Source organism: Ahaetulla prasina, chromosome 1 (genome assembly GCF_028640845.1).
Source record: "Ahaetulla prasina isolate Xishuangbanna chromosome 1, ASM2864084v1, whole genome shotgun sequence".
Classification (NCBI taxonomy): Eukaryota; Metazoa; Chordata; class Lepidosauria; order Squamata; family Colubridae; genus Ahaetulla; species Ahaetulla prasina.
Window position 1 is genome coordinate 216,205,489 of NC_080539.1, and position 26,977 is coordinate 216,232,465.

The 26,977-nt window shown below is 38.8% G+C and overlaps 1 protein-coding gene across 2 annotated transcripts in view; it reads right to left on the reverse strand.

Annotated features, from left to right (window-relative positions):
- The window catches only part of RAPGEF4 (Rap guanine nucleotide exchange factor 4), a 151,520-nt gene that overhangs the window by 12,502 nt on the left and 112,041 nt on the right, over window positions 1-26,977 (reverse strand). For both annotated transcript variants that reach the window (XM_058190484.1, XM_058190475.1), the window contains exons 12-21: window positions 24,291-24,379; window positions 20,820-20,898; window positions 16,907-17,057; window positions 15,727-15,815; window positions 14,420-14,450; window positions 13,936-14,014; window positions 11,434-11,580; window positions 7,382-7,479; window positions 2,831-2,956; window positions 1,873-2,051 (exon numbers count right to left, since the gene is read on the reverse strand). In XM_058190484.1, the coding sequence (XP_058046467.1) occupies window positions 1,873-2,051; window positions 2,831-2,956; window positions 7,382-7,479; window positions 11,434-11,580; window positions 13,936-14,014; window positions 14,420-14,450; window positions 15,727-15,815; window positions 16,907-17,057; window positions 20,820-20,898; window positions 24,291-24,379 (1,068 nt within the window). The remainder of the gene's footprint in view (window positions 1-1,872; window positions 2,052-2,830; window positions 2,957-7,381; window positions 7,480-11,433; window positions 11,581-13,935; window positions 14,015-14,419; window positions 14,451-15,726; window positions 15,816-16,906; window positions 17,058-20,819; window positions 20,899-24,290; window positions 24,380-26,977) is intronic.

A 26,977-nucleotide genomic window follows, 5' to 3' on the forward strand; every position in this document is an offset into this window, starting at 1 on the left:
TGTATTTTCTATTATTTTTTTTCTTATTAAAAACACATGGATATATCGGCAGATGGAAGTTGTACAAATGGTTCAGTTGTATAACATTTTCTCCTTTTTTGCGCTAATTATTAAGAAAAGGAATTCGTTTTTCTTCTTTTCTATATACGCTACTGCCCTCTACTGGATATAATAGAGAACAAAAAAAGATCAAGATGTATACAGTAAAAAAATATTATATATTTTGTTTCTATTGTGCTAATTCCCTGTGCTCAGAAGGACTAAAGACACCCTCTGGCATGTTGGATATGTATTCATTATGTACAGATTTGAACAGAATTGAGAGCCAGACTGCCACAGTTACGATCATTAGCAACACATGAACCAATGAAACTAATGTCCAAATGAGAATTCAGAAACTTGCTTTACTTAAACCACTATTAATTTAAATTTAAAAGGACATGTGCCGCTATACAGATTCCATCCCAAATTATTAAGATAACTAAGGCCAAGCTAATGAATAGTGCAGTGTTTCTCAACCTTTCCAACTTTAAGATGTGTGGATTTCAACTCCCAGACTTCCATTTCTATGTATAAAAGGTAAAGGTTCCTCTGCACATGCGCGCTAGTCGTTTCTGGCTCTAGAGGCGGTGCCCATCTCCGTTTCTAAGCTGAAGAGCCAGCGCTGTCCGAAGACGTCTCCATGGTCATGTGGCCGGCATGAGTAAATGCCAAAGGCGCATGGAGCACTGTTACTTTCCCACCAAAGTGGTCCCTATTTTTCTACTTGCATTTTTTTATGTGCTTTCAAACTGCTAGGTTGACAGAAGCTGGGACAAGTAACGGGAATTCACTCTGTTACGCGGTGCTATGTATTCGAACCGCTGAACTGCCGACCTTCTGATCAAAAAGCTCAGCATCTTAGCCACTGAGTCACCACATCCCTATTTCTATGTATACCGCCTGACACATTCTTGGAGTTGGTTCACACATCTTAAAGTTGCAAAAGTTAAGAAACACTGTACCAGTGTAACCTTCCTCATCCTAATATCTCCAGATATGTTGTCCCACAGATCATCAATCCAAATCCCTTGAATTGTTAGCTATGGATAATGTGATTTGTAGCTGGGGTGAAATCCAATTTTTCCCCCTACCAGTTCTGTGGTCGTGGCTTGGTGAGCATGGAAGGAGAAGGATATTGCAAAATCTCCATTCCCACCCCATTCCAGGGGAAGAATACTGCAAAATCTCCATTCTCTCCCTTCCTGGGGGAAGGATATTGCAAAATCTCCATTTCCACCCCACTCTGTGGTCAGCCACAGGTGGTATTTGCCGGTTCTCCGAACTACTCAAAATTTCCACTACCGGTTCTCCAGAACCTGTTAGAACCTGCTGGATTTCACCCCTGTTTGTAGCCCAATTCATCTAAAACAGGAGTGTCAAACTTGTGGCGTCACACTTTCGTCACATGATGTATCGCAACTTTTTCCCCCTTTGCTGAAACAGGGGTTGGTGTGGCCAGAGTGTGATGCATCCGGCCAGTGAGCCACAAGTTTGACACTCCTGATCGAGAAGATATAAGGTTGACAACAATGTTCTAGAAAACTTAGATATGTAAAATTGAAGCACTGAGTTGTGTAAAACATTTGTGTAATAATTAGTGTTCTGGGCAAATCTATTCTAACCTCAAACCAGTTTATAGGTTAACATAAACACAGGAAGACATTTTCCCTCAAGTAGTTTTAGCTTAATAGCTTTGTACAAAAGAAAAATAATCCATGCTTGCCAACTTTACTGCGCTTTGATGCCCTTTCTATGGGGAAGGCTTTACTGTCATCCGTGGGAGAGAGTTACCAGGCCTACTGAAATCTATTGGAGTTGGAATCTACTCACTGGGCTGCTATTTTAATAAATTTCTTCAAGAGTTGAACACGCTTGCTGAGCTGGGAGCAAAGACAAATCTCTGTCACGACCCAAAACTGGATTTCATTAAATCTTCGTAAAAACAAATCCAGATTGGCAGTTGTCTTTTTAAAATTGTGCCGCCCAAATGTATGGTAAATCAGTTCCAGCTAGAAAACAGAAAGGAAGGGGAAAATGGAAGTCGTTAAAAATAAACAAAAAGCAACAGTTACTTTTCAAAATGCTGTGTTTTGACTGAAAATGCCTGAATTGAATATTTTTGGGTTGTCTTCCCTCTGGAAGGTTTTGGTTCCTTCCTTCTTGATTTGAAATAAATAGGCTTACCATTATCACTGAACTGGACAAACTTTGTTTAGCAAAAGTCCAGAATTGTATTCAAACCATGATTTGAAGCAATGACTTCAAAGGCATTGGCAAATTAAGGTGTGAACTGCATTTTGGTTTTCATTAATGACTGATATGGAGGTTAAAACAAACCATTGTTATTTCATACTGCGTGAGTTGCATAGTGAAGCTTCTGCTCTAAAATATAGGTTTGCTTGTAATTTTGTCTTTATTCCCTCACTGTCACATTCTCAATCAAGATGGATATTTCATAACTTAATAAGCAGTACTTGTTTCTTCCCATAACACAACATAAATGAGTGACGATTGTTTAAATAAAGTAGAATTCCTATATTCCGAAAACTTCCAGTATAATATAAGATCTGCTTCTTCTCTATACATGATTTTTATGTTTAAAAAGGCACAAAGTCAATTAAATTTGAAGATAAATGATTTGTATATATTTCACTTGTGGATATTTTCCCATAGATTCCCCCCACCAGCTTAATAATTGGCAGAAAATGTACAGATCTTCAATCTATCCTACCACTTTTTGATATAAATGTAGACAGTTTAAAAGCTTATGGACATTCACTCTTTTTACCTCATGAACACAGTTGAAAAGTTCCCATTCAAAAATGGTCATTTGGTATGCTAGATCTTTAGAGCTCATGAGTTCAAAAGTTCCCATTGTCCCCGTCGATGGGCCTTCTTGCTCCTGTAGTGGTACCTAGGACAAGTAAGAATGTAATCCTAAGAACTAGAGAACTTTGCTGTTCATCGGAATTCATGCTCCTTTTCAGATTCCCAGTTTAACATATGACCACCGGTCACCACACCAAAGAACTATGTATATCTATATACAGTACAACAAAAGCATGCACATACTTTTAGGTACACAACATTTTCATGCATAAGTAAGAAAGAAATCTATTTCTATTTGTTACCTAAGTTTAAAACTATATTTAAAACAATTACCTAATGGAAGCATTGTAGAAAGCATTGCCAGTGCTCATGGGAGTGAACATAAATCAATATTTTCCGCTCAGTTTTTAAACCATTAGACTGATTGGAGGAATGCCACTTCAGCCTTAATTCTCTCTTTAATAGAGGAAAAATATTGCACGCTGCTGTTGCAAGGTTTATGGAGCTCAATGCATGAAAAATTTAAAATGTGCTAAAATCTGTCTTTAATTTCCCCCCAGATCTTCCTCCTCTGAAAATAAGGCTTCTATGTCATTCTCAGCACTTGTTGAAACATTTCCTTTTGTTGATGTCTTAAAGCAGAAGGTGGCACTTTTTTTCTCCTCCTTCTCTCTTCTTTTATTTTTCTATTGCTCCGCTACCTTTCTGGGTAGCTGCTTCTGAGTCTTAATTTGAAAAGATTCCTTTGAGGTTTAACAGAAGCCTAGGAAGCCAAGGACTGCTGGCGAAGGATGATTATAAAATGAAAAAAGGAGCCACATCACATGGATTCTCAGCTCCTTTGTAATTAAGCCAAATGTAAGAATCAACATCTTGCCCTTGAAAATATTTCCAAAATGATCTTACCCATTGGAAAAAAAGGAAAGAAAAAGCAATACCTTGACAAATGTTAGAAAACAGGAAATGCACACAAAATATTTGTCATTGCGGTCTGCAAGCCTTTTGGTTATAAAACACTGCACACATACTAAATATTCCTATTGAGAGGTCCTTGGTACTTTCTCAGCTTGCTTGTTTTCTTGCAGATGTTTCGTTACCCAACCTATGTAACATTATCACTGCTAGTAAGGAGTGTTAATTGCTGTCAGTTTATATTCTAGTAGCTTTCCTTGACAGTGTCGGTGAGGGCGGTCTTAGAGATTCTTTGGTTGTTGGCTTCTTTGGCAGTTTCTTGATTGGGGTTTTGTTTACTTGATTGTTGGTCTGATGTTTTTTTTTATTTGCATTTATATCCCGCCCTTCTCCGAAGACTCAGGGCGGCTTACACTATGTTAGCAATAGTCTTCATCCTATTTGTATATTTATATACAAAGTCACCTTATTGCCCCCAACAATCTGGGTCCTCATTTTACCTACCTTATAAAGGATGGAAGGCTGAGTCAACCTTGTTAACCTTGGAGTTAATCTATGCTGCTCTGGGTGCTGATTGCTGGTGGAGAGGCACTTGGGTCTTTTTGTTCCTTTTTGGGCTGGGTGATAGTCTCTTTTGCATAGTCTATAGATGTTGTTAATGTCCATGTGTCTATTGATGGCTGATTTGTCAGAGTGGCAGCTTTCTAGAAATTCCCTGGCGTTTTTTTGGACTTGGCTGGGTCTACGATTGTCACATTTTTCCCAACTGAAACTATGGTTAAGTCCGTCTACACGTTGTGAAATTAAAGAGTTTTCATCGTGTCTTCTGACGGTTGGCGTTCATGGATGTGTTCTGCCACTCTTCTGCCTGTTTGTCCTCCATAGTGGTTTTTGCAGTCACTACATTGTGTATTGTAGATGACTCGTTTTTTTCTTCTGGGGTTGCTGGATCTTTGCTTAGTTTGCTAAGGATGTTTAGAAAGGCTTTACTTGGCCTGTCCCAAAGGTGCTTTTTTCAAAAAGGCTTTCTGGACTTTCTGGCTTTTCTTTGAAAACTTTTCGCTTCTCATCCAAGAAGCTTCTTCAAAACGCCTTCAAAGAAAAAACAGAAAGTCCAGTTGCCTCTTGAAAAAGCACGTTTGGGACCACCATGAATGGCCTGGTTGACTGAGAATCTCCATAGACCTTTAGTTAGCTTGTTTGCTATGCTGACTTCATGTGGTTCCAGTGGTTGGTTCGTGATTTCTGAGATATGTGTAGTTCTTTTTAGGGTTTATGTTGGTTGTGCTGTATTGGGTTGAATGGTCAGGGACTTTCTGATAAAGTTGCGTGGATATCCATTTTCTCGGAATATGTTGTATAGATCATTGGTGGGTTTCAAATTTTTTTACTACCGGTTCTGTGAGTGTGGCTTGGTGGGTGTGTCAGGGGAAGGATACTGTAAAATCTCCATTCTCTGCCCAATCCAGGGGAAGTTTACTGCAAAATCCCCATTTCCTTCCAATCAGCTGGGACTCGGGAGGCAGACAATAGATGGGGGCAGGGCCAGTCAGAGGTGGTATTTACCGGTTCTCCGAACTACTCAAAACTTCCACTACCGGTTCTCTAGAACTGGTCAGAACCTGCTGAAACCCACTTCTGGTATAGATGCTCGATTTCTTTTTTTTCCTATTGCTTAATATTGCTTTTGCTTACAATAGCAACAGCTGATGAGAAGCAGCAATCCTGATTCTTTTTGGCTTGTGAATTGCACACAGTCACACGGCAGTACTTTACATATAAATGCAGTGACCATATTTTCTTGGAAAAATAAAGGAGAAACTGAAATCTGAACAAGCTTCATAAGGACAAAAAACAAGGACAGCTTTCTGAAAATACCTTCTTTTATAATAAAATATGTACAGTCGCTGTACTTATAAGGGATTTCTGAGGGGAAAGGAAGGAAGATGAAGAGTAATTTATTCCTGACACACTTTAGTTACAGTAGTTTTAAAATATGGAGGCTTACAAGAAGTTTTACTTTTCTGGGATTATATTTCTTCCAGAATGATTTTCCTTTTGAAACTGAATGTAAAAATAGTTCTGTACTCTTGTCATTTTCACTTTTCTTTCAATAATTTCACTTAGTTCCTCAATTCTAGAGGTAGCTACATGTCTAGTTTCTTTTTATTCCACCAGAGGGCAGTATAATCCATTCACATTTGTTTTCTTCCTCTTCATGTTACTTTAAACTAGTATTGAAAAATGGGCTGTTACTATCCAGTCGCTCAGTAGAAACCATCTTAGAATATATTTGGAAGAATGCAACTGAACGCTACCCCAAACCAGACTGCATTTCTTCTCTCCTCTCGTTTCCCAGCTGTGTCATAGAGAAAAGATGGAAACTTCTTGTTTGTGTCTATGAAGATTCTTACTCAAATTTTTACTTGACTTTCTCGTTTTTCTTCTTCAGCTCTGACTGGAAAATGGGGAATCTGCAAGGATTTATACTTCTTGCAGACAGCTGGTCATTTTCATTCTTTTATAGAGTCGTTAAGGCCACTTGGAGGTTTATCTGTGTCCTCAGAGTCATCCGAGTAGTGCAAATGAGTGGAACTGCTGAAAGGACTGCGTTGTAGATTGGAGATAGATGATGTTGTATCCCTCCTCCTCTGTTGAGGGAGGGCTGTTCAGTTTTGACATAGGTGGCCTCTTTGACCCCTATTTCAAACTAGTGGTCCACTTTGTCCAAATGTGGATTTTGCTGTCTTCAAAAGAATGGCTGTTGTCTTTTAAATGCAGATGGACTGCTGAATCTTGTCCTGATCTCCTATGTCTTGTTCTTTTTTTTAAATTTATTTACATTTATATCCCGCCCTTCTCCGAAGACTCAGGGCGGCTTACAGTGTGTAAGGCAATAGTCTCATTCTATTTGTATATTTACAAAGTCAACTTATTGCCCCCCCAACAATCTGGGTCCTCATTTTACCTACCTTATAAAGGATGGAAGGCTGAGTCAACCTTGGGCCGGGCTTGAACCTGCAGTAATTGCAGGCTGCTGTGTTCTAATAACAGGCTTCTAACAGCCTGAGCTATCACGGCCCTTCTACGTTGTGCCATGCATTTATGAAGTGGTTGTTTTGTTTCCCCAATGTACAGATCCGCACATATCTCACTGCATTGTACTGCATATACCACGTTGCTTAGTTTGTGTCTGGGTGTTTTATCCTTGGGTGGACAAGCTTCTACCTTAGTGTATTCTTGGGTATAAAGTGTGCACATGTGTCGTGTTGGCTGAAGATCCTCCTGAGCTTTTCAGATATTCTTGTTTGGATTTCTAGTTTAAAACTAAATGGAATACCTTGAATTATTTAGACTATAAACATTGGGAATGTTGGTGAACCAGTGGTGGGTTTCAACTGGTATTACCACTGGTTCACTTCATGCACGTGCTTCGCATGCAAGATACAGTTTTCTTCCAAGCCTCAAATGATATTTTATTGCAAAGCTACAGCAGAATTTGTCGAATCAAGAGATGCTTATCTTATTTAGTGTCAAAGTAACTTGAAAGAATTGGCTCTCATCTGAGAAATGTTTGGAACTGAGCAAAGATACATACCAGGGAGTCAAACTGGTCACGAGGGCAAGCAAAGAGACGTCCGTTAACACTGAGTGTCGTAAACACTGAAACATCATGAGGTTTGAGAACTGCCTTCTCTGTAAAAATGAAAAGCAGAAGACAATTAAATTAGCAGGTATGTTATCAGAACATTACAGAATGGATTTCTCTCCACTGAAATCGACTCTTTGTGTAAACAAGTGTGCAATCGAGTATCATGAACAGACCGAACACGTACCGACTTACATGACAAACTATTATACTCTCAGCAAGTTTGGTACATTCAGAATCTCGGATGCAGAGCTGGTTCCCATTCAACTTCCAAGTCTGTTATTTATATTCATGACACCAAGTTAAGCAAAATTTTTGCTTGGGAAAAGTAGGTAAGTCATTTCAGTTTTGTTTCTATCTGCCCATCACAGTCTACAACTTCTTCAAGGACGACTCAGAATTGCTTGGTGAATTCTACCATTATTCTGGAGGAATGTTAATCCAAAGATATCCTGCATTTCCAGTTTTTATTTTTAATTAAGGTCTGGACAAGCCCCCACATGCTTCCATAAAACATCTGAAGCACCTTCAAAGCCTTTTCACGTTTTATCCCACAAGATAAAAATAACATCTAAAACGTTACAATTTATAATGCAGGAAACTTAGTGTTTAACATTTGTTAAAGATGTAATAGCCCCACCTTTATAGGGTGGATAAAAATCAATAATTTTTAAAATAAAAAAATCAGATTTTTAAAAATTTAAATCGATTTTTTTTATTTTTATCTAATTTATTTTAATAAAATACTTTTGGAGTAAAAATCTGTCTAATGATTTTATTCAAGATACATTAACAATTTAGTTTATTCAGCATGAACTAGAGCTTAGTTATATGGCATGAGGCTGTATATTCTGCAATATTTACATTTTTGGTAAACTCATTTGATGAATCCAAGCTCTGCAAGCTAAATACTCATTTTGTTTGCAAATAATAATATTAAAGATTCTAACTACTAGCAAGAATGAGTCCTTACATTTAAATCACCTGTCATTTCAGATCCATCATGGCAGTGCCTGTTAGTGGGCATCCACTCACCCGCTGCCTGCCACGTCCCTCACCTTGTTGTGTCAGTGTTGCATCACCAGCCGTCCCATTAAAGTGAATGGGATTGTCGGCGAGTCAACAGCAGGTCAGAGGAGGAGCCTCTGCGGAACAGAGATGACAGTTGCTCTTTAAAAATTATGATTTAAATCAAATTACTAGGGAGTTAACTCGTGATTTAAATCGACTTGATTTAAATCAAATCCACCCTGCCACTTTGTATAAAAGAAGTTGATTAGGTTATCCTAGAACAAGGGTGCCAAACTCAATTTCATTGAGGGTCACATCAGGGTTGTGTTTGACTTTGGGGGGGCCAGGGGGGGCGTGGTCAGTGGGATGTCACTTGTGCCGGGGGTGCCTGTGGAGGCCCAAGCGCTCTGCCAGCAAAAACGGGCTCCCGAGCTCTGTTTTAGGCTATGACGGCTTCCTGCAACCCTCTGCTAATGAAAACGGAGCTCGGGAGGGCCGCCCACGACCCTCACAACCTCCATTTTTGGCTGTGACTGCCTCCTGCAATCTTCTGCCATCAAAAATAGAGCTTGGGGGGGCCGCAAGTGGCCTTCCCGAGCTCTGTTTTTGCTGGCAGAGGCACTGGGGGCTGGTCCTTTGCTGTTTCCAGGGTGGCCCTGCGGGCCAGACCCCTGGGCCTTGAGTTTGACACCCCCGTCCTGGAAAATTGTAAAGTTCTTAAGTCATACTACAGTCAAGTCACTGTAGCATATCAGTGATTTTGAGCAGGGATGCTCAAAAAAAGTCAAGATGGCAGCCACAACCATGCACTTGAAGACCTGCCCCTTTTCTATACTGAATATGTCACAATGAACACAAAAATGCCAGGCCTTCAATTGCATGGTTGTGGCTGCCATTTCAGATTTTGGATGCCCTCTGTCCTGTTACCCTGAGCAAGTACAGAGAGTCCTCGACTTACAACTGTTCATTTAGTGACCATTCAAAGTTACAACGGCAATGAAAAAAAGTGACTTGTGGCTGTTTTTCACAGTTACAATGTTTGCAGCATCCCCATGATCACATGATCAAAATTCAGGTGCTTGACAACTGGTTCATATTTATGGCTGTTGCTATGTCCTGAGGTCATGTGATCGGCTTTCGCGACCTTCTGACCAGCAAAGTCAATGGGGAAATCAGATTCATTTAACAACCAGGTTACTAACTTATCAACTGCAGTGATTCACTTAACAACTGTGGCAAGAAAGGTCGTAAAATATATATATATGTGTGTGTGTGAATAACAAGTCCCCGAAACAGCATACTTCATGCTTGCACCAAAGAGCCAGTTTGGTGCAGCGGTTAAGGCACCAGGTTAAAAACCAGGTGACAGGGAGTTCTAGTATTACCTTAGTCATGCAGTCAGCTAGGTGATTTTGGGACAGATCCTCACTATCAACCCTAGAAAGCAGAAGCAAACTACTTCTGAAAATCTTACCAAGAAAACTACAGGGCCTAGCCTAGGCAGTTGCCAAGAGTCAACACTGATTTGAAGGCATAGAACAAAAAGAAAAAAAATGCATCAAATTCTGATAATATGTTGCACATGTGTAGAATACACACACACACACAAATCTCTTCCCAAGTTGAATTGACATAAAATATTTTATCACAGCTAACAAGATGTGATTGTGCATTTTGCAAATTTAAATTCACGGATCAAGGATAAGAAAATCGCAGATACAAGGGCCATTCCTTCAAATGTGGAGAAGAGCTCAAATTATAACAAGAAACTTAATTGTATCCTAAATGTACAGCCTTTAACAGATTCACATTTTAAAGAATGGATTATAACACTATGGATATGTTTTGGGTGTGGAATTTTAATAGGGAAACAGAATACTAATGTAAGAGAAGTAAAGTAACGTAATATATAATTGATGGCAGTTGGCAACATCTGCTATTTGACTCTAATAGAACACAAAAAGCTAAGGAGGGTCAGACTTGTGAAAATGTGAATGGAAAACATTGGAAATCCTGTGGTTGCAGGCAAATTGGATCGCTGGAAAATCATCACGATGACAATAAAACGGGCAGCCTTTTCTTTAATGCTGCCTGGATGTGTCCATATTGCCTCAAGACTCCTCAACGAAGTCTTCATCTTTTATTTAACAGATATCACTTAAGGTTGCTAAAGCTTCTTTCATATTTTCTATACCTGTTGTGCCTCGCCCGCCCGCCTTTCCTCAGCCGGGCCCCTCCCATCTCCTGCTATCTGAGCCAGAGACTGATAGTGAAGAAGAATGGCCTGGCATGCCTCCAGCCCCCAGCCCTGGCACCATGCCCGGACAGACTGAGCAAACAAACCTCCCTACAGCGTGTGAGCACGAAGCCAGCCATGAGCTAGAATTGCCGGCAGCTGAGCAGGAGGACGAAAAGACACAGTGGACAGATCCCCGCTTCCGGAGAATGGAGAGGCGACGTCAGCAAAAGGAAGGGAGGGGCAGGCCTGGATAAGTGCTGAGTCATGGAGCCACACCCCATGGCCTATATAAAGGATCTGCTTTTTGGCATTCCTTGAGTCAGGCAAAGTCTCATCTGGTTGCTGAAGTCACAACTTGGATTCCTGCCTGCCCTGAGAACTCTGACAGGAATTTGGGAAAGCTGCAGAGGCTTCGTGGCCACGCTTGATACAGACTTCCCAGACCCGGCCTTCAGAGGAGGAATGGGACACGACAATACCTATTTTGACAAGAGCAACGCAGCAGATGCCACACAGGCCTTAAAAAGAACAAATGTATACTTGGTCACACCTTTACTAATAGATCAACTTTTAAGGTCAGCCTTTCCCTGGTGCCTTCAGAGGTAATGGACAGCAAATCCTGTTATTTTCAATTCAATTTTTCAATCCTGTTATTTTTAATTTGACAAATATTGGGGGGAAATCAGTATATTCACTTCACCATGATTTGCCACCTCAGGATATATTCAGGCAAGATACCCAGATGCCTTACCTCCTGCTGAACTCATCTTGACCAATATCAAGCCATCTCCAGAGCCCAGTTTGTCAGCTATTGCAGAGAGGACTTCTTTAACAGATGACAAAACTGGAATGCGGATGGTGGTGTATGTGTGATCCACACAGTATACCTTGAATAAAACTTGAGACAAAAATAACACATTACGAAGGAGCCCCTAAGAACCTGCCTCATTCTGTGAAACAAGCCACTGTTATGCTGCAGTATCACTGTATAATAATGGTTCTCTCATTAAGAGAATCGGGCCGTGATAGCTCAGGCTGTAAGAAGCCTGTTATTAGAACACAGCAGCCTGCAATTACTGCAGGTTCAAGCCCGGCCCGAGGTTGACTCAGCCTTCCATCCTTTATAAGGTAGGTAAAATGAGGACCCAGATTGTTGGGGGGGCAATAAGTTGACTTTGTAAATATACAAATAGGATGAGACTATTGCCTTATACACTGTAAGCCGCCCTGAGTCTTCGGAGAAGGGCGGGATATAAATGTAAATAAAAAAAAAAGAATAACAGAGTTGGAAGGGACCTTGGAGGTCTTTTAGCCCAACCCCATGCTCGGGCAGGAAACGCAACACCATTTCAGACAAGTGGTTGTCCAAACTTTTCTTAACAACCTCCAGCGTTGGAGCACCCACAATGTCTGGAGGCAAGTCATTCCACCAATTAATTATTCTAATTGCTAGGAAATTACTCATTAGTTCTATGACTAATTCTAAATCTAGGTCTAATATCTAAATTAAAATTAATATCTTAGTTCTAATATCTTTAGGTATTATATCCAAACTAGCGGTGACAGTTCTTTAGAATGATGGATAGTAGGCCAAAATGCTCTCCTCAGGCTTACTCATTATTTCCTCTTCCCCCTTAATATGATTAATTTGTTTCTGTCTGTGTGTGCATAGAAGGGTGTCCACAAGAAAGGTGGATAATTATTAACCGAGTCATGATATCATCATGCAAATGACATAAATTATGCAATTGACCTAATTCAAGTCATTAGCATGTGTATTGTGACTTCTACTGTAGGCCTGCCTTAATGGTCCTGAGTTCTTAAGAGAGTGGATAAGAAATGAAGATACCAACTTTGAAACGTAAAACAATACGAGCTTACATTTCTGGGCTGTTAATAAGAATTGACATCACTGAGAACTGGGACATGAAATGTTTAAGTCTATCTACTCATATCCCAGCTACATGTCAACAGTCATCTTCCCACTATTGTTTTTAAGTGCCTTCCTAAACACTGTTGACATGTTTCCATTACTGTTAATGTGTGTCATGGCACCATTGGAGCCCAGTTCGGAAGAGGAGAAGTTGGAAGAGGGATCGTATGATGGGATTGGCACATCTCCCTTGGCGTGTTTAGAGAGGCCAGAGGCCAGAGGCTGAGGATGGTGCTGTCCGGAGCCCCTCAGACATTGGGGGAGGTGGTGGGCAGAGAGATGCCTGCCCTCACAAACACAGGAGAGGATCGATTGCTGACAGTTTATCAAGATGTTTCCATTTTAGTATTATAGATAATCCTCGATTTACAACCATTAATTTAGAGACTCAAAGTTATAACAGCACTGAAAAAAGTGACTTACAACTGGTTCTTGCACTTACAACTTTTCGCAGAATTCCAACAGTCACATGATCCAAATTTGGAAATGGGGCAATAATCATCATGTATTTGCAACAGTTGCTGTGGGGCCATTTGCAAATTTACCCAGCTGGTTTGTGACAAGCAATGTCAATGGGGGGAAGCCAGATTCAGTGAACAACTGCATGTTTCGCTTAATAACTGCACTGATTCACTTAACAACCAGCAAAAAAAGGATGTAAAATCAGGCGAGACTCACTTAACAGCCACCTTGATTAGCAATGGAAATTCTGATCCTAATTGTGGTTGTAAATCAAGGACTTACCTTTACATTACAACCAGGCTGAGAAGTTACTGAACTTGCGACGTACCACATTTTTCCATGTATAAGATAATATTTTCTCCTTAAAATATTTATCTAAAAATGGAGGTCTGTCTTATACACAGGGGGCTGAGAGGCTGTTGTGAAACTGCCGATAACTTATCTCTGCAAACTAGCCTCACGAGCGAAACTTCTGATTGCAGAGACAAGCTAACAGGCCTCCTCCAATCATGAGCCTTATGTAACTGAAGTCAGCTGATCCTGCAGATAGCGTGTAGCCAGTGCCCAGATGTGACAGGGAGCGGTAATGTAGGAGCATTCTGAGCCCATAAAAATGTCAGAAAAGAGGGGGGAAAATACCGATACCAGTAAGCGAATGTCTTACTCTGCAAAATAAATGTCTTCTATTTAATGTTTAAAGTACTGATTTCTGAATTTTGGGTAAGAAAAGTGGGGAGCGTCCTATACATGGGGGCGTCTTACAGATGGAAAAATATGGTAATTATTTCAGTGTGTGGACCAATGGAGCTTTGTTTTCTTTTGGCAGTGAAACTCGGGTGGTCCAGCGCACCGACTTACTTTCATCACTTCCCCGGATGGGCTGGCGTTTTTGTGTTCTTTCATCACTCATGTTAAAGTGCTGCAAAAGGACTTTGTGCTGCAGGAGGAAAAAGAAAACTTCATAATCACAGATACAAGAGAAACACAAATTCTCTAATGTATGATCTACTATTAAAGGCAGAAAAGAATTCAGAAGAGAAAAAACCTCCAAAGTTGTATTTTGAAAATATTTTATGGTACCGATCTGATATTATGACTTTGGAGATCTAAATCTGCAAGAACTCCCTTTTGTAAATTTTTAACATATAACATCTTAACATCTGAATACAAAGCCATTTCTTGACTGCAGGCAAATGTCTTACCTGAAACTTATATGATATGGGAACACAGATGAAATTAATAAGGGAAATATGGTAGTAAGTACCATGGAAACATGGTAGTATGTAACACAGAATATTTGTAAATAACTTATTTTTGTGGCATACGTATCCAAAATATTTACCTTTTTCTGAGGTCCTTTAGCTTCTTCTGATCTATCAAATGCAAATGAAACAATATTTTTTGTTATATACTATATGCTAAACTAATTAACAAAAATACAAATGCATACAGAGAGTTTTTAAAATAAATTTATATTTTAGAGATTTTACCATAAATACTTTTAGACTCTTAAGCAATGCAGAATTGAGTTTTTGATTCTGTAAATTAATTCTAGTCTAACCATATTAGTTAAACATGACTTATGTCTAACTATTATTATTCTAACCCAGCTTGTTCGTTCATGAATACATTGAGTAGTTTCCATATTTAAAGCAATACGTTAACAAATATGGCAAATTAACCCTATTCCTCATATAAATACAATGTCCACTAAAAACAAAAGTACACAATATATGCTGTTGCATTGCTTGTAACAGTGAATATCCAGGAAATTGGCTTTCAGGCAATCAAAGATCATGAACCAGAGGCTTTTTGAAACCAAATGTATATCACTCAACATTTACAGTACCCAAAACCATTGGGACCACGCTTTGCTATGCTGATGATAGTTTACATGATCATCCTTGTTGGGCCTGTTGAATAGAGTAACAGAATTGGAAGGGACCTTGGAGGTCTTCTAGTCCAACCCGCCCTGTGCAAGCAGGAGACCCTACATCATTCTTGACAAATGGCTGTACAATCTCTTCTTAAAAGCCTCCAGTAATGGAGCACCCACAACTTCTGAAAGAAAGCCATTCCAGTGGTTTATTGTTCTCACTGTCAGGAAATTACTCCTTAGTTCTATGGTACTCAATTAGTTCCCATTCATTGCTTCTTGTCCTGCCTTCAGCTGCTTCGGAGAATGGGTTGACCCAGTGCCTAGAGTCTATGAGGAACTGGATGAGTCAAAACAAGCTCAGGTGAGATCCTTTCATAATGAAGTTGCTCTTTTGCTTGATTATGATTCCGACACTGAGTTTCAATAGGGTCACGCTCACCTGAAGAAGCAAATGCCACAAACAGTTAAGGTCCATGGCTGGAGTGCCTTTTGCACAGCTTCAGCTGATGCATCCAATTTTTGTGCCCCCGACAGCAGGAATGCTGTCCTTATCAACTCACAGTTAGACTACTGCACTGCACTCTACATGAAGCTGCTCTTGAAAAAAACCCAAAAGCTTCAACTGTGGCATATGCATTTTTATTAAAAAAAACAACAACAACTAGTAGAATTTTTTGCTGAAGACTGGTCTAACGATGATAATGCTTTAGATCTAATGCTAGGCATTGGCGGAGATCAGTTTGGAGCAATGAGCTCGATCTGATACTTACATTTGTTTCATGGTTTTCTCTAGCTCTGGGAGTTGCTCTTTGAGTAGTGTAATTACCCTTGCATCATCCGATACAGATACATAAAATTCCTGTTAAATGAAAAACACACTCTTCAAGTGTCATTAAAATGTCCAGCTGATTTGACAAAATCTGTATCGTATCTACGCTGATTTCAAATAAGGATGCTTTACGTACATAATAAATAGTATTACCGTATATACTCGAGTATAAGCCGAGTTTTTCAGCACGTTTTTTGTGCTGAAAAACGTCCCCTCGGCTTATACTCGGGTCTATACGGCTTATACTCGAGTTTTTTTTTTTAAGCCCCTCGGCTTATACTCGAGTATATACGGCTTATACTCGAGGTTTTTTTTTTCTTTTTTTCACATTTTACCGGACGGCGCGGGGAAGCCCTGCCGGTGCAGTGAGAGGGCGGGGCGGGGGAGCCGCCAGCCTTCTCAGCTGAGGGAGGGAGGGTTTCCCCAACCGGTAGGTGCCTCATTTCCCACCCTCGGCTTATACTCAAGTCCCCAGTTTACCCCAGTTTTTGGGGTAAAATTGGGGACCTCGGCTTATACTCGGATCGGCTTATATTCGAGTATATACGGTAGTTAGAATTATTTACCCCAAATATTTGGATGTGGATAAACCCTTGGATCTTCACTCTAAGAGTAATATATTTCTCTCATTACCATATTGAAAATGGTGGTCTGTTTTGTGTTGTATTTTAATTTATTCATTTTAGGTTCCTTTCATCTTTTGCTATCTATCTCAGCTGCTGCTTTTCCTTTTTTTTAAAAAAAAAGCAGCGTTTCAATTCGGTTTTAATTATTAAACAAAAGAAAAACAATCTATCACCAGCAATAATAAAATAGCTTTTCAAATGTTTTCCTCATCTGATGCTCAAAAGGGACATTGAGATTAGCCATTCCAAGTAGCACAGCGAGATGGCCACCTCAGGTATTATAAAAAGTGAATTCCATTATTATTACAAAGCTTAACTAAATGGACCATCCCTAAAATTATGTGGAGGAGACACCCATAGAAGACATTTTTTTCACGAAAGCCGGAAATATCACCATGGGTGACATCCTTGGAAGACTGAAAACAGGCTTTGCCCATGTTACAATGAATACTCTCACTGCAAAGAGACAACAGTTGTTGTAATAATGGGCCTTACCTCCAGAAACGCCACGGCTGCTTCCTCTTCTGGCAAAACATCACCATAAAAAGCAGCCCACAGTAGAACTAAACGAACTACTCGCCTTTTATTATTCAGCGCATAATCCAGTTTTTCTTGCTCTGTGCCTTGAGAAGGCTGGGCATGGTAGGTGCCAGGATGTCAAGGCGAACAGTCGTTTTGCCATTGCCCATCACTATCACTCCTCTGAATTCCCTATCACTTCCTCATAACTATGGACTTTCCGGAAACTGACTTTCTCGGCCATGAGGCAATACAGTGGCCAGTCCAGCAGGGCTTTCAAGTTCAAAAGTTTAAAAGATTATCGTGACACTTGATCACTTGATGTGAGTAGCAGAAAAAGAAAGCAGAGGTGAACCCAAAGAATTTCCCAATAAAACGGCCTAGTTTGTGTTAAATGTGAACATAGTGGATTTTTCTTTGCACTGTAAAAGAAATGGAGAACGTAGTTTTCCCGTACACTAAGTTTAGATTCAAGGCCTTGGTCAAATTCTCAGAAAGTGAAATATCAGGGGATAGGAATAATAGCTGTGCTTTTATCTCAGGGCAAAGATGGATGTAGACATAACAAGAAAAACAGGCTAAGTTGCTACACTATTTCTTTTGCTCTGTATGATTGTACCATACATTTCTAAAGTCCCATTCTAACAGTAGTAGTGCCTGTGATTTGTACTATTTGAACCCAACGTAAAGTTTCTAAATCAGCAAAGAAAACAGCTAGCCTCTGTTGATTCAGCAGATCAATCCCATGAAAGATTCTTTTTTTTTCTATCACAAATGTCACTGTAATGGACCAGGTTACCGTCTTAGATCCATTAGCCAGTTTAACGAAGGAAATACCGCATTACTAAGATTAAGTTCACTGATTCATTTCCAATCCATCCACTCAATTCCATATGCTTTTACCATAACAAATCACTCCAATCCCGCTACTTTTAAGAGTTATTCTGTTTGTTTTAGCGTTTCTCTTTCATCCTCTTTCTTCCTCTCTTTTCCTAAATTGAACCAATGCTTTATTTAAATTGTGCTTACTTTTTCCCCCCCTTTTGCATCTTACAATTTCAATTTATCTATTTTTAAAAATATATTATAGACAGATTGTATTGCTGGCAGAGTTTATTTGGTGTTTCACTCTGTATTCCGACTCTGTATTTTCACAACAACAATGTTTGCGAAAGATGGATGTAGTTTGTCTCAACGTGCCACACTTCTGTGATTTGCTTCCTGCCATCGCATGAAAGACAGCAGCATGTGAAGGCACTTACCATATGTTTTTGTGGGTAAGGCAAACCAGAACTGTTCTTAGATATTATGTGGTGGAGCGAAAGTGGCTAAGGCCCGATCTGGTGGTAATAGAGCGGGACTTTAAATCCTGCTGGATTTTGTGTTGCTTTCTCTCAGGGAGGTAAATCTCCCTAAGGCAGGTGAGCAGTATTTTTTTCAATTAGCATAATAAAAACCATTTTGTGCTGTGTAGCTCTCTTCCTTGCAGAAAACCATCTAGTGCATCTCTACACAAAGACTCATGACTGCTTCAACCCCCTCTCTTCATGAAACTTTTACTTACATTTCATTATCTAACCATCAACCAAGCATCAGGCATAACCAAATGGAAGACTAAGTAATAGGCCAGGATTCAATTGGTTTAAATGCTAAAATTCTACTTAGTCCTGCTTTGTTAGGATACACTGTGATAGTTGGATTTGACAGTCAGACAGCTAGACAGCAACAGGTATCCACAGAACAAGACTACAAGGTGAAACTAATAGCCCAGATTATCCTCTGCAAATGACAGTTCTGTCAAGCAAGAAGACTTGGTGAAGGCAATTCTTAAAATAAATTGTTTTCTTTAAATCAAAACCTGAAGGCCTTTATAGAGTAGTCTCCGATATAAGTAAAATACTTCAATATTTCCTCACCAGGAAATATTATATTTTTTTTTCTCTTCAAGATACAGCCATGTGTACATGAAATAATTAAGAGGGTGATTTATGAAAACATTGATGTATTCCTCACACAGCCACCATTTCCTTTCAGTTAAAATGAAACCTTGGAAATGGCTACTGAAGTTTGACAGCTGGGATTTGGAGCACTTAATCTAATCTGGAAAACACTGAATCAAGATCAGAAGTTAACAAGTGGTTTTATAGGAGAACCTGGCGAAGAAGTTTGACAGTGAGTGCAGGCGTTGGTCCCTATAGCCTTTCAAAATCAAACAGCATTTTATCGAGTTTCTCCTGCCTTCCCATGCCGCTTCTTCCATGCAAGCCCTGTAATTATTCAATATCCTTTTACCTGCTGATTAAGTGACTCACCGCAGGCACTAACAATTTCTTTTCCATTTTTCCATTGCTCATCTACTTATTTTTAATTCTGCTAATAATTCCTCCCATGCAAATTCTATCGTAGGAAAAGGTGGAGCCCTCCCTTCCTAAATTTCATGCTGCATTTCTATCAGAATAATAGTGTTATGTATAAATAATATTCTAGAGAGGCTATAATTTCTAAGGTATTAATCAACAATGATGTTGTGACTGAATACTGATTTCATATTTTGAGCTTTAAGAACAGTTACTAACTATGCAGTCTGTTCTGCCCTCTGTATAATCACTGATTTATTTCCTTTCAGATGCTTAAACCCAACCTCAGTGTTCATTTTGGGAGAAGGGAAATACAGAGATTCATGTAAAATGTTAATAATACAACAGTGATAATAATACTCAGCACTTACGTGCAAGTTTGCAAAGCTTCACAGCTATCTGAATGTTCTGATCTTTATTAATGACTCTGAATATTACCTGTCATTTTAATTGCAAACTCAGTTGTGGAGAACTAATAAAAATGAAGTTAAAATAGCAGATCTTTACTTTTTGGCAGAAAAAGGATTTTATTCCAGTCTATACTGGAATACACTTTACTGTATAAAGTGAGTGGGAATGCACTTAAATAGGATCCCTAATTTTGCTTATTAACATTTATCAATTTTTTAAAATATTATTTGCTTATTATGGTACCCAGTCCAAGCTCACATGTAATTATATATGCTGAAATAAAATTGTGATAATAAGCGGAAAAACAATATACCTATATTATTTTAAATGATAAAAAATTGAGTTTCCAGTAGAAAAAATGGATACACTGGAGTAGAATTAGAATTAGGGCAAAGAATAACAAGACATTGCAAAATGGTTTGAAGAATCCTTGGGTTTACAAGCTACAGATAATCCTTGATTAGAGCCGTCTGTTTAACAGCCATTCAAAATTACAAATGAAGACAAATAAATATATCCCAGGTAGGGGTGAAATCCAGCAGGTTCCGGAGAACCGGTAGCGGAAATTTTGAGCAGATTGGAAAACAGGCAAATATCACCTCTGGCTGGCCCCTGAGTGGGGTGGGAATGGCTATTTTGCAATATCCTTCCCCTAGGAGTGGGGAGGAAATGGGGATTTTGCAGTATCCTTCCCCTGGAGTGGAGTGGGAATGGAGATTTTGCAGTATCCTTCCCCTGCCATCCCCACCAAGCCACGCCCATAGAACCGGTAGTTAAAAAATCTGAATTTCACCATTGGTCCCAGGGTAATGTTGTGGGATCCAATCTGAGTCGGTAACCAGGATCAGAGTTTTAGTCTTCCGAGCTTTCAGACTCATGATGAAGCCCATCCTCAGGGAACTTCTCTCTCACCAGAATGTGTGTCCTGATGAGAGGACACATTCTCTCCCTCACACATTCTGGTGACAGAGAAGTTCCCTCAGGATGGGCTCCAGAAAGCTCGGAAGACTAAACCTCTAGTCCCAATGACCGACCCAGATTGGATCCCACATTCAAAGGTAGGATGGTGCTGGAAAAAAAACAACAACTTAGTGTGACTATATGACTTTAAAAAAGGATATTGAGCCATCAGAGCTGGACAAAGTTGATTATTTGGCATGAATACACAATGCATTGTAACAAAATCATTCACACCGGCATCTGTGAAAATAAAATCGAGGGCAGAAGCAAGGTAAGTTAAAACAGCACAAAACAACAGACATATTTTTCAGTAATTCGATATTATTAACCATATAATATCAAAATTTGACACTGTAAAGATAGGACCTTGGAGCCTTCACTTTTGGCTGGAGCCTGTGTCAGAATGCCCCTGCCGGTAATCAAGCCAGCACAGGAATAGTAATCAAATCTGCAAAGATGGAAGGAGAACTATTGGAAACCCTTCTACTCCATAGGCAGAAGTGCTTTAATTGCACTTTATAAAGTTTTATCATGCAAGTCGTACATGCAAGGTCTGGCTAACAGGAGCAGCAGATTTGAATTATCGATTTCTATTGACATTACATGAAAGCATCTGGCTTGCATGACCTTCAGTACTCATCCATTAAAAGTTATAAAAGCATACAAGTTACTTTAAGCAATTAAAAAAAAAAAGAATGCCACCACTGAAATCTTGTTTTTCATGATTAAGGAATACGACACTCTGAATACAATGAGGGTTCATTCCATGCAGTAGATTTTGCAGTAAATAAATTGAATTCCATAGCAAGACAAAAATTTGAAGTGTGCCGTTGCTCACAGTATCACTTCCTTCGGGATCTTAGCCTTCTTTTTATGTTTTCAGAACAATTTTCTGTTGTTCTAATCCTGTTGATGATTCAGAATTTGCAAATGTGATAGAATTGTAAATCTGTGGGCAGTGCCAGAATAACAAGCCTGATTACTGCAGGTTGGAACCCAAAGTCCTGCAAAATTTTTATTTACTGACTTGAGTAGTAGCAAATGAACAAATTATGAAAATTTAAGCCATGAAAAGGTATTTAATTAGCATAATTTACACAGATTACAACATGTAAGGTAGAACTGTGTAACTCACTTTTTTAAGCGTAGAAGCTATTTCCTATTTAATAGGGGATTAAAATACTTTCTAGAGAAAACTACAGCCTTAGTTTTTGAATAATTAATGTTAAGAAATTCCCTAGAAATGTATGGTTCTAAGGAAGCTAGGCCACTGCAAAAGTCCACTCGATTACAGATAAAGTGGCTATGTATGTGAAAATCTGCATACAAGAGAATCAAAATCAGAGGAAGGACAAGACTTGGAGGGCGAAATTTGTGGTTTGAAAGGACCACAATCATTGAATATTTAAAGGGCATGAATGCAGCCCTGTTTGAATTAAAATTCCCTTTAACAAGCATCGTAGTATTCTGATGCCATAACATTATCCTCTTGAGAAGACAACAATGAATGGACGCTGCAGCTAATTTCCTCCATAGTCTGTCACAGATAATTGAGCTGACAGCTCCCTTTCAATCAATAAAGGCAACATAATGGACATCTTTGGTAAGGCTAGAATATTGTTCAGCTAATGGAATAAAATTGCACATTGATCCATCCTGATCTAAAACTTGCTTGTTCGGAAGCCAGAATATTCTCTAAATACATCCAATCTAAAAGTTTAAGATACAAAAATTGGGCATAGAGTTTGCGAGATTTTTACTTATTGTCTTTCTTTTATATTGAGAGGGTGGTAGAAGTAAACCACACTTTGCAGGGCAATAATGGCAGTGAACACAGAGTTCCGTAAGCCATGATGCATTTTTGATAATTTGGGCAAAATCATATCTGGGGCTTTATCATTTCTCCATTATTTATTTATTTTATTTTATTTATTAGATTTTTATACCGCCCTTCTCCCGAAGGATTCAGGGCGGTGAACAGCCAAGTAAAAACAACTAGTACATAGACAAAATTAAAAACATATTAAAAAACTAATTATAAACTGGCCAATTAAAATTAACACTAAAACAAACAATCCTAAAACCCCTCTTAAAATTTCCTCAAGCTAGCCCCGCATGGTGGAATAAGAAAGTCTTGAGCTCGCATTTAAAAGACTGGAGGTCGGAGGGTTGACGCAGCCCCGGAGGCAACTCATTCCATAGGGCTGGAGCCCCACAGAAAAGGCCCTCCCCCTGGGGGCCGCCAGTCAACATTGTTTGACTGACAGCACCCTGAGGAGACCCACCCTATGGGAGCGCACAGGCCGATGGGAGGCTATATGTGGCTCAGGCTGTAAGAAGCCTGTTATTAAAACACAGCTGCCTGCAATTACTGCAGGTTCTAGTCCCACCAGGTCCAAGGTTGACTCAGCCTTCCATCCTTTATAAGGTAGGTAAAATGAGGACCCAGATTGTTGGGGGGGCAATAAGTTGACTTTGTAAATATACAAATAGAATGAGACTATTGCCTTACACACTGTAAGCCGCCCTGAGAGTTCAGAGAAGGGCGGGATATAAATGTAAATAAATAAATAAATAAATATAGGCGGCAGTAGGTGGTCCTGTAGGTAACCCGGTCCTGTGCCAGTTTGAGGATTTATGGTTTTAAAATTGGAGGGCCAATTGGGGTCAGATAGACAGGGGCCTGACAATATCACCACTAAAAAGAACATTGAATAAGTGGCCAAAATATCAGGGTCAGAACTCTAAAGAGATTAAATCCTGCAGATGCAAGTAGATTAACAGGTACCACTTTGGTGGGAAGGTAATAGTGTTCTGTGCTTCTTTGGCATATAGCCATGGTGGCCACATAATCATGCAAAATGTCTTCAAACAATGCCAGCTCTCTTGGCCAAGAAACGAGATGAGCACTATGCCCTAGAGTCGGACTCTGTTGGACAGGGAAACCTTTTACCTGGTTGTTAGAGCTTTGCCAATTCACTAGTGAACAGTTTTGCTTTTTCTCTCCCTCAAAAGCTTTTTGTACTCCTTTTTTAAATAAGTGAAAGGGAGAATCGTTATAAAACTGGGTACTTCTATTGGCTCTAAAATGATTGCTAACTTTGGAGAGTGGGTCATTAGATTGAAAAGTTAGCAAAAGTTTAAAGAAAAGAGAAGGATTTCAAATAAATGTAAAGAAAGTGTGATTGAAGAATTTTCCATTTAGAGCCTCATCCTGTGATGTTCCAGGACAGCAAACATATATCAGGAGCTAACACTGGAATAATTGAGTGAGGGGAGGAGGGACTATTACAAATAATTTCAAAAATAGTCCATTGGAAAGTTCTTAAAAATGTAAAACAAACTCCAAGCATATCAAAAAGATATTTAAGACTTTCTATCAAATAATTCCAAGCAATCCCATTGCCCAGCTTTTATAGCACAAGTATAAATACAACAATTACATACAGTATGGATATCAACTTTTGTCAAAGGTCTATACAGAACTTGAATAAAGTGAATTCCACTTGAATAAAGTAGAATTTAAGAAATAAATGTAAGAACTTCATTTAAGAACTTAGGTATGCAGGACTGCAGATTTTATTTCTTAGATAAATTGAAGTTACAAATAGAGTTTTATTAAATTGGCCTACCCATTCCTTCATTTAGCGTTGATTCTAGACGCATCGTTTCTAGAAAGTGTTCTAAAATTTTTTCTGGAGTTCCTGACATTACAATATATCTGAGCAAGAAAAAAAAAAGAAACAAATTTGTCTCTGCACCACCCAGTGAGATAATGTCCTTGGAACTCTTTATAAACGTAGTAATTGACATGATCACGGCAATACGATAATGTTAAAAAGCCGAACTAAAGCAATTTAAAGTCACATGCTGGAAAAGGATGTTTTCACATAAAGGGTGAACTCACTGGATAGGAGATGTCAACTGCTGGCGAAATAGGAAAATTCAGATGGTTCAAATGAGTATAAAGATCTATTGCAAGCTTAAGCTCTCTACAAGAATCAAACCAACTAGCGGTCAAGGGAAATGAGTGGGAGATAAGAAAGTCATTCAAGGTGGGCTGGACTTAGATCTCTTGCAGGCGTGCAGGGACTTGTGGCTTATGACGTGTTTGACCCCTCCCTCAGGCTCAGCCTGGTCATCTCCTATTGGTGTACCAAGCTGTACCAAGAACAACATATTTTCCCCAGGAGCCATTTCTTGCACTACTGCATTGCTTAATTTTATTAGCTCTTTTTCAGATGCACCACAAATATATTCAGAGATAAAAAGGCAATGAATCCAGATTTTAACAAAGTGAAAGGGAGGAAAAGAACCGAGCTGTCGCAATTTCAATGTGGTGCTGAGGAAAATAAGATTGATGAGATACAACAAATAAGCATCTGTCATCAGAAATTTCTAAAAAGAAATATTATGTTAACAACACTACATTAGACAATGTAACTCATAGGTCAACTGGGATGTGAAACACTTATTCTTCTAAGCATATTAAATTCAGCACTCTTTTATTCAAGCTTCTGAATGCTCAAGGGCAGCTACATACAGAGTGTGGTGCAGTGGGTTCAAAAGAGAACTGGCTAAGGTGTGAGTGACTGTGATGTAAAGATTAAATTCTTTACATCACAGTGTTGTAAAAGTGTTACTTAGGCTAAGAAGGAATACAGCATCCATTTTCTGTGAACATAACATATTCTTATTTCTTCTCTATGACAAGTTGATTCCAATCAGAAAATATATGTACAATATTTTACACACACACACACACACACACACACACACACACACACACACAGTCCAACACTCATGAGACTGGAATGCTATTAAGCTTTAATCAAAGTATGATTAAAGTATATCAGGAACCATGGACAACACATCATAAATCACCAAATGAAAGCATGAGATTATAAATTCTATCCATATCAGTAAATCTGTCCTAATCATATGAGAATTTAAAATATGTATATGTATATGAGAAGATTAAACAACTGTTCTAATAAAAACCATGTAATATCCTTATAGTAGTTGGCATGAAGAAAGCTAATTTAACATATTTTGAAGGAATATATGGTTTAACATATATTGCAAATTTTCCAGAATTGTTGAGATGTATATATCAGCCACGAACTCAAATATCTTTTGTTTGATTATTGTCTTGTTTGCAGTTCTTCCTCCTGTTCCTTAAGATTGTTCTTACAGTCGAGTTTATTCAGTTTCAGGCAGTGGTGGGATTCAGCCAGTTCGCCCCACTTCGGGAGAACCGGTTGTTAACTTTCTGAGCAGTTGGACAAACTGGATGTTGGAAGAAATCATTAGGGCAGAGAACCGGTTGTTAAATTACTTGAATCCCACCACTGGTTTCAGGTTGTTGTTTTTTTATTACTGCTTAAATGTCATCATCAGTTATGGTTAAGGATTTCTTTTTGTTGATCGATAAATTTTATAAGGAATGTTTTATTTTGATATTCTCCCATTTCTTCCAGATGAGATTCTGTTAGACGCATAATCTGGAATAATATTTAAGAAATTGTTCCATCAAATTGTTTCCTTGTAGAAGTATGTTTATTTCCACTCCAATCCTGTTCCTTTTACAACTGATAGACTAGCAATTTACCTGATTTACTGCTTTTTAAATAGTATTTATGTTTAATAAAATTCAACTTATTTTAACACTTGCTTATTTCAATTAAATATTGTTAGTTTCATATTGATTTCATCTGTTTTCTAAATCCAAAACTGTTTATGCCTTGATTTTAGTTGTTTCAGATCACTCAACCATATACCCTTCTGATTTTGTAATGTTTTCTTTCTGTTTGATGCCGGAGAGATAAAACAAACCTCTCAGAAATCTTGCAGACAAGGAGATAAAGACTAAATTGATTTGGCAAAAGCTTTTAGTTCCTGATAATACTGAAGTTTAATATCCTCTTGTAATAATAAGTTCATTGAATCTCTACCTTTTTGATCAATAACTTCCTCCATTTAGTTTTACAATTATTGGATTATGAGCTGTATAACTAGAAGCTGTGGCTTCCCTGTCTATAAGTTTGGATAACAATGAGTCAGAAATCCAGCACATCTATGAGTTTTATGAACTGAAAAGTTCTAAGTTTTCACTCTCTGTGTAGGATGCTACACAGAGACAAAAAATGCATCCAAAAATGCAGCCAAGACAAAAAATAATAATAACATAATAAACAGAGAGTTGTGGGGAGAGTTCATGATATTTCTTTTGGTAAAATACTTTCATTGATATATGGGGGAAACCTCATTCATTTTGCTAAGGATTAAGATATGTCCTTTTATGATTTCAAGGAGTAAT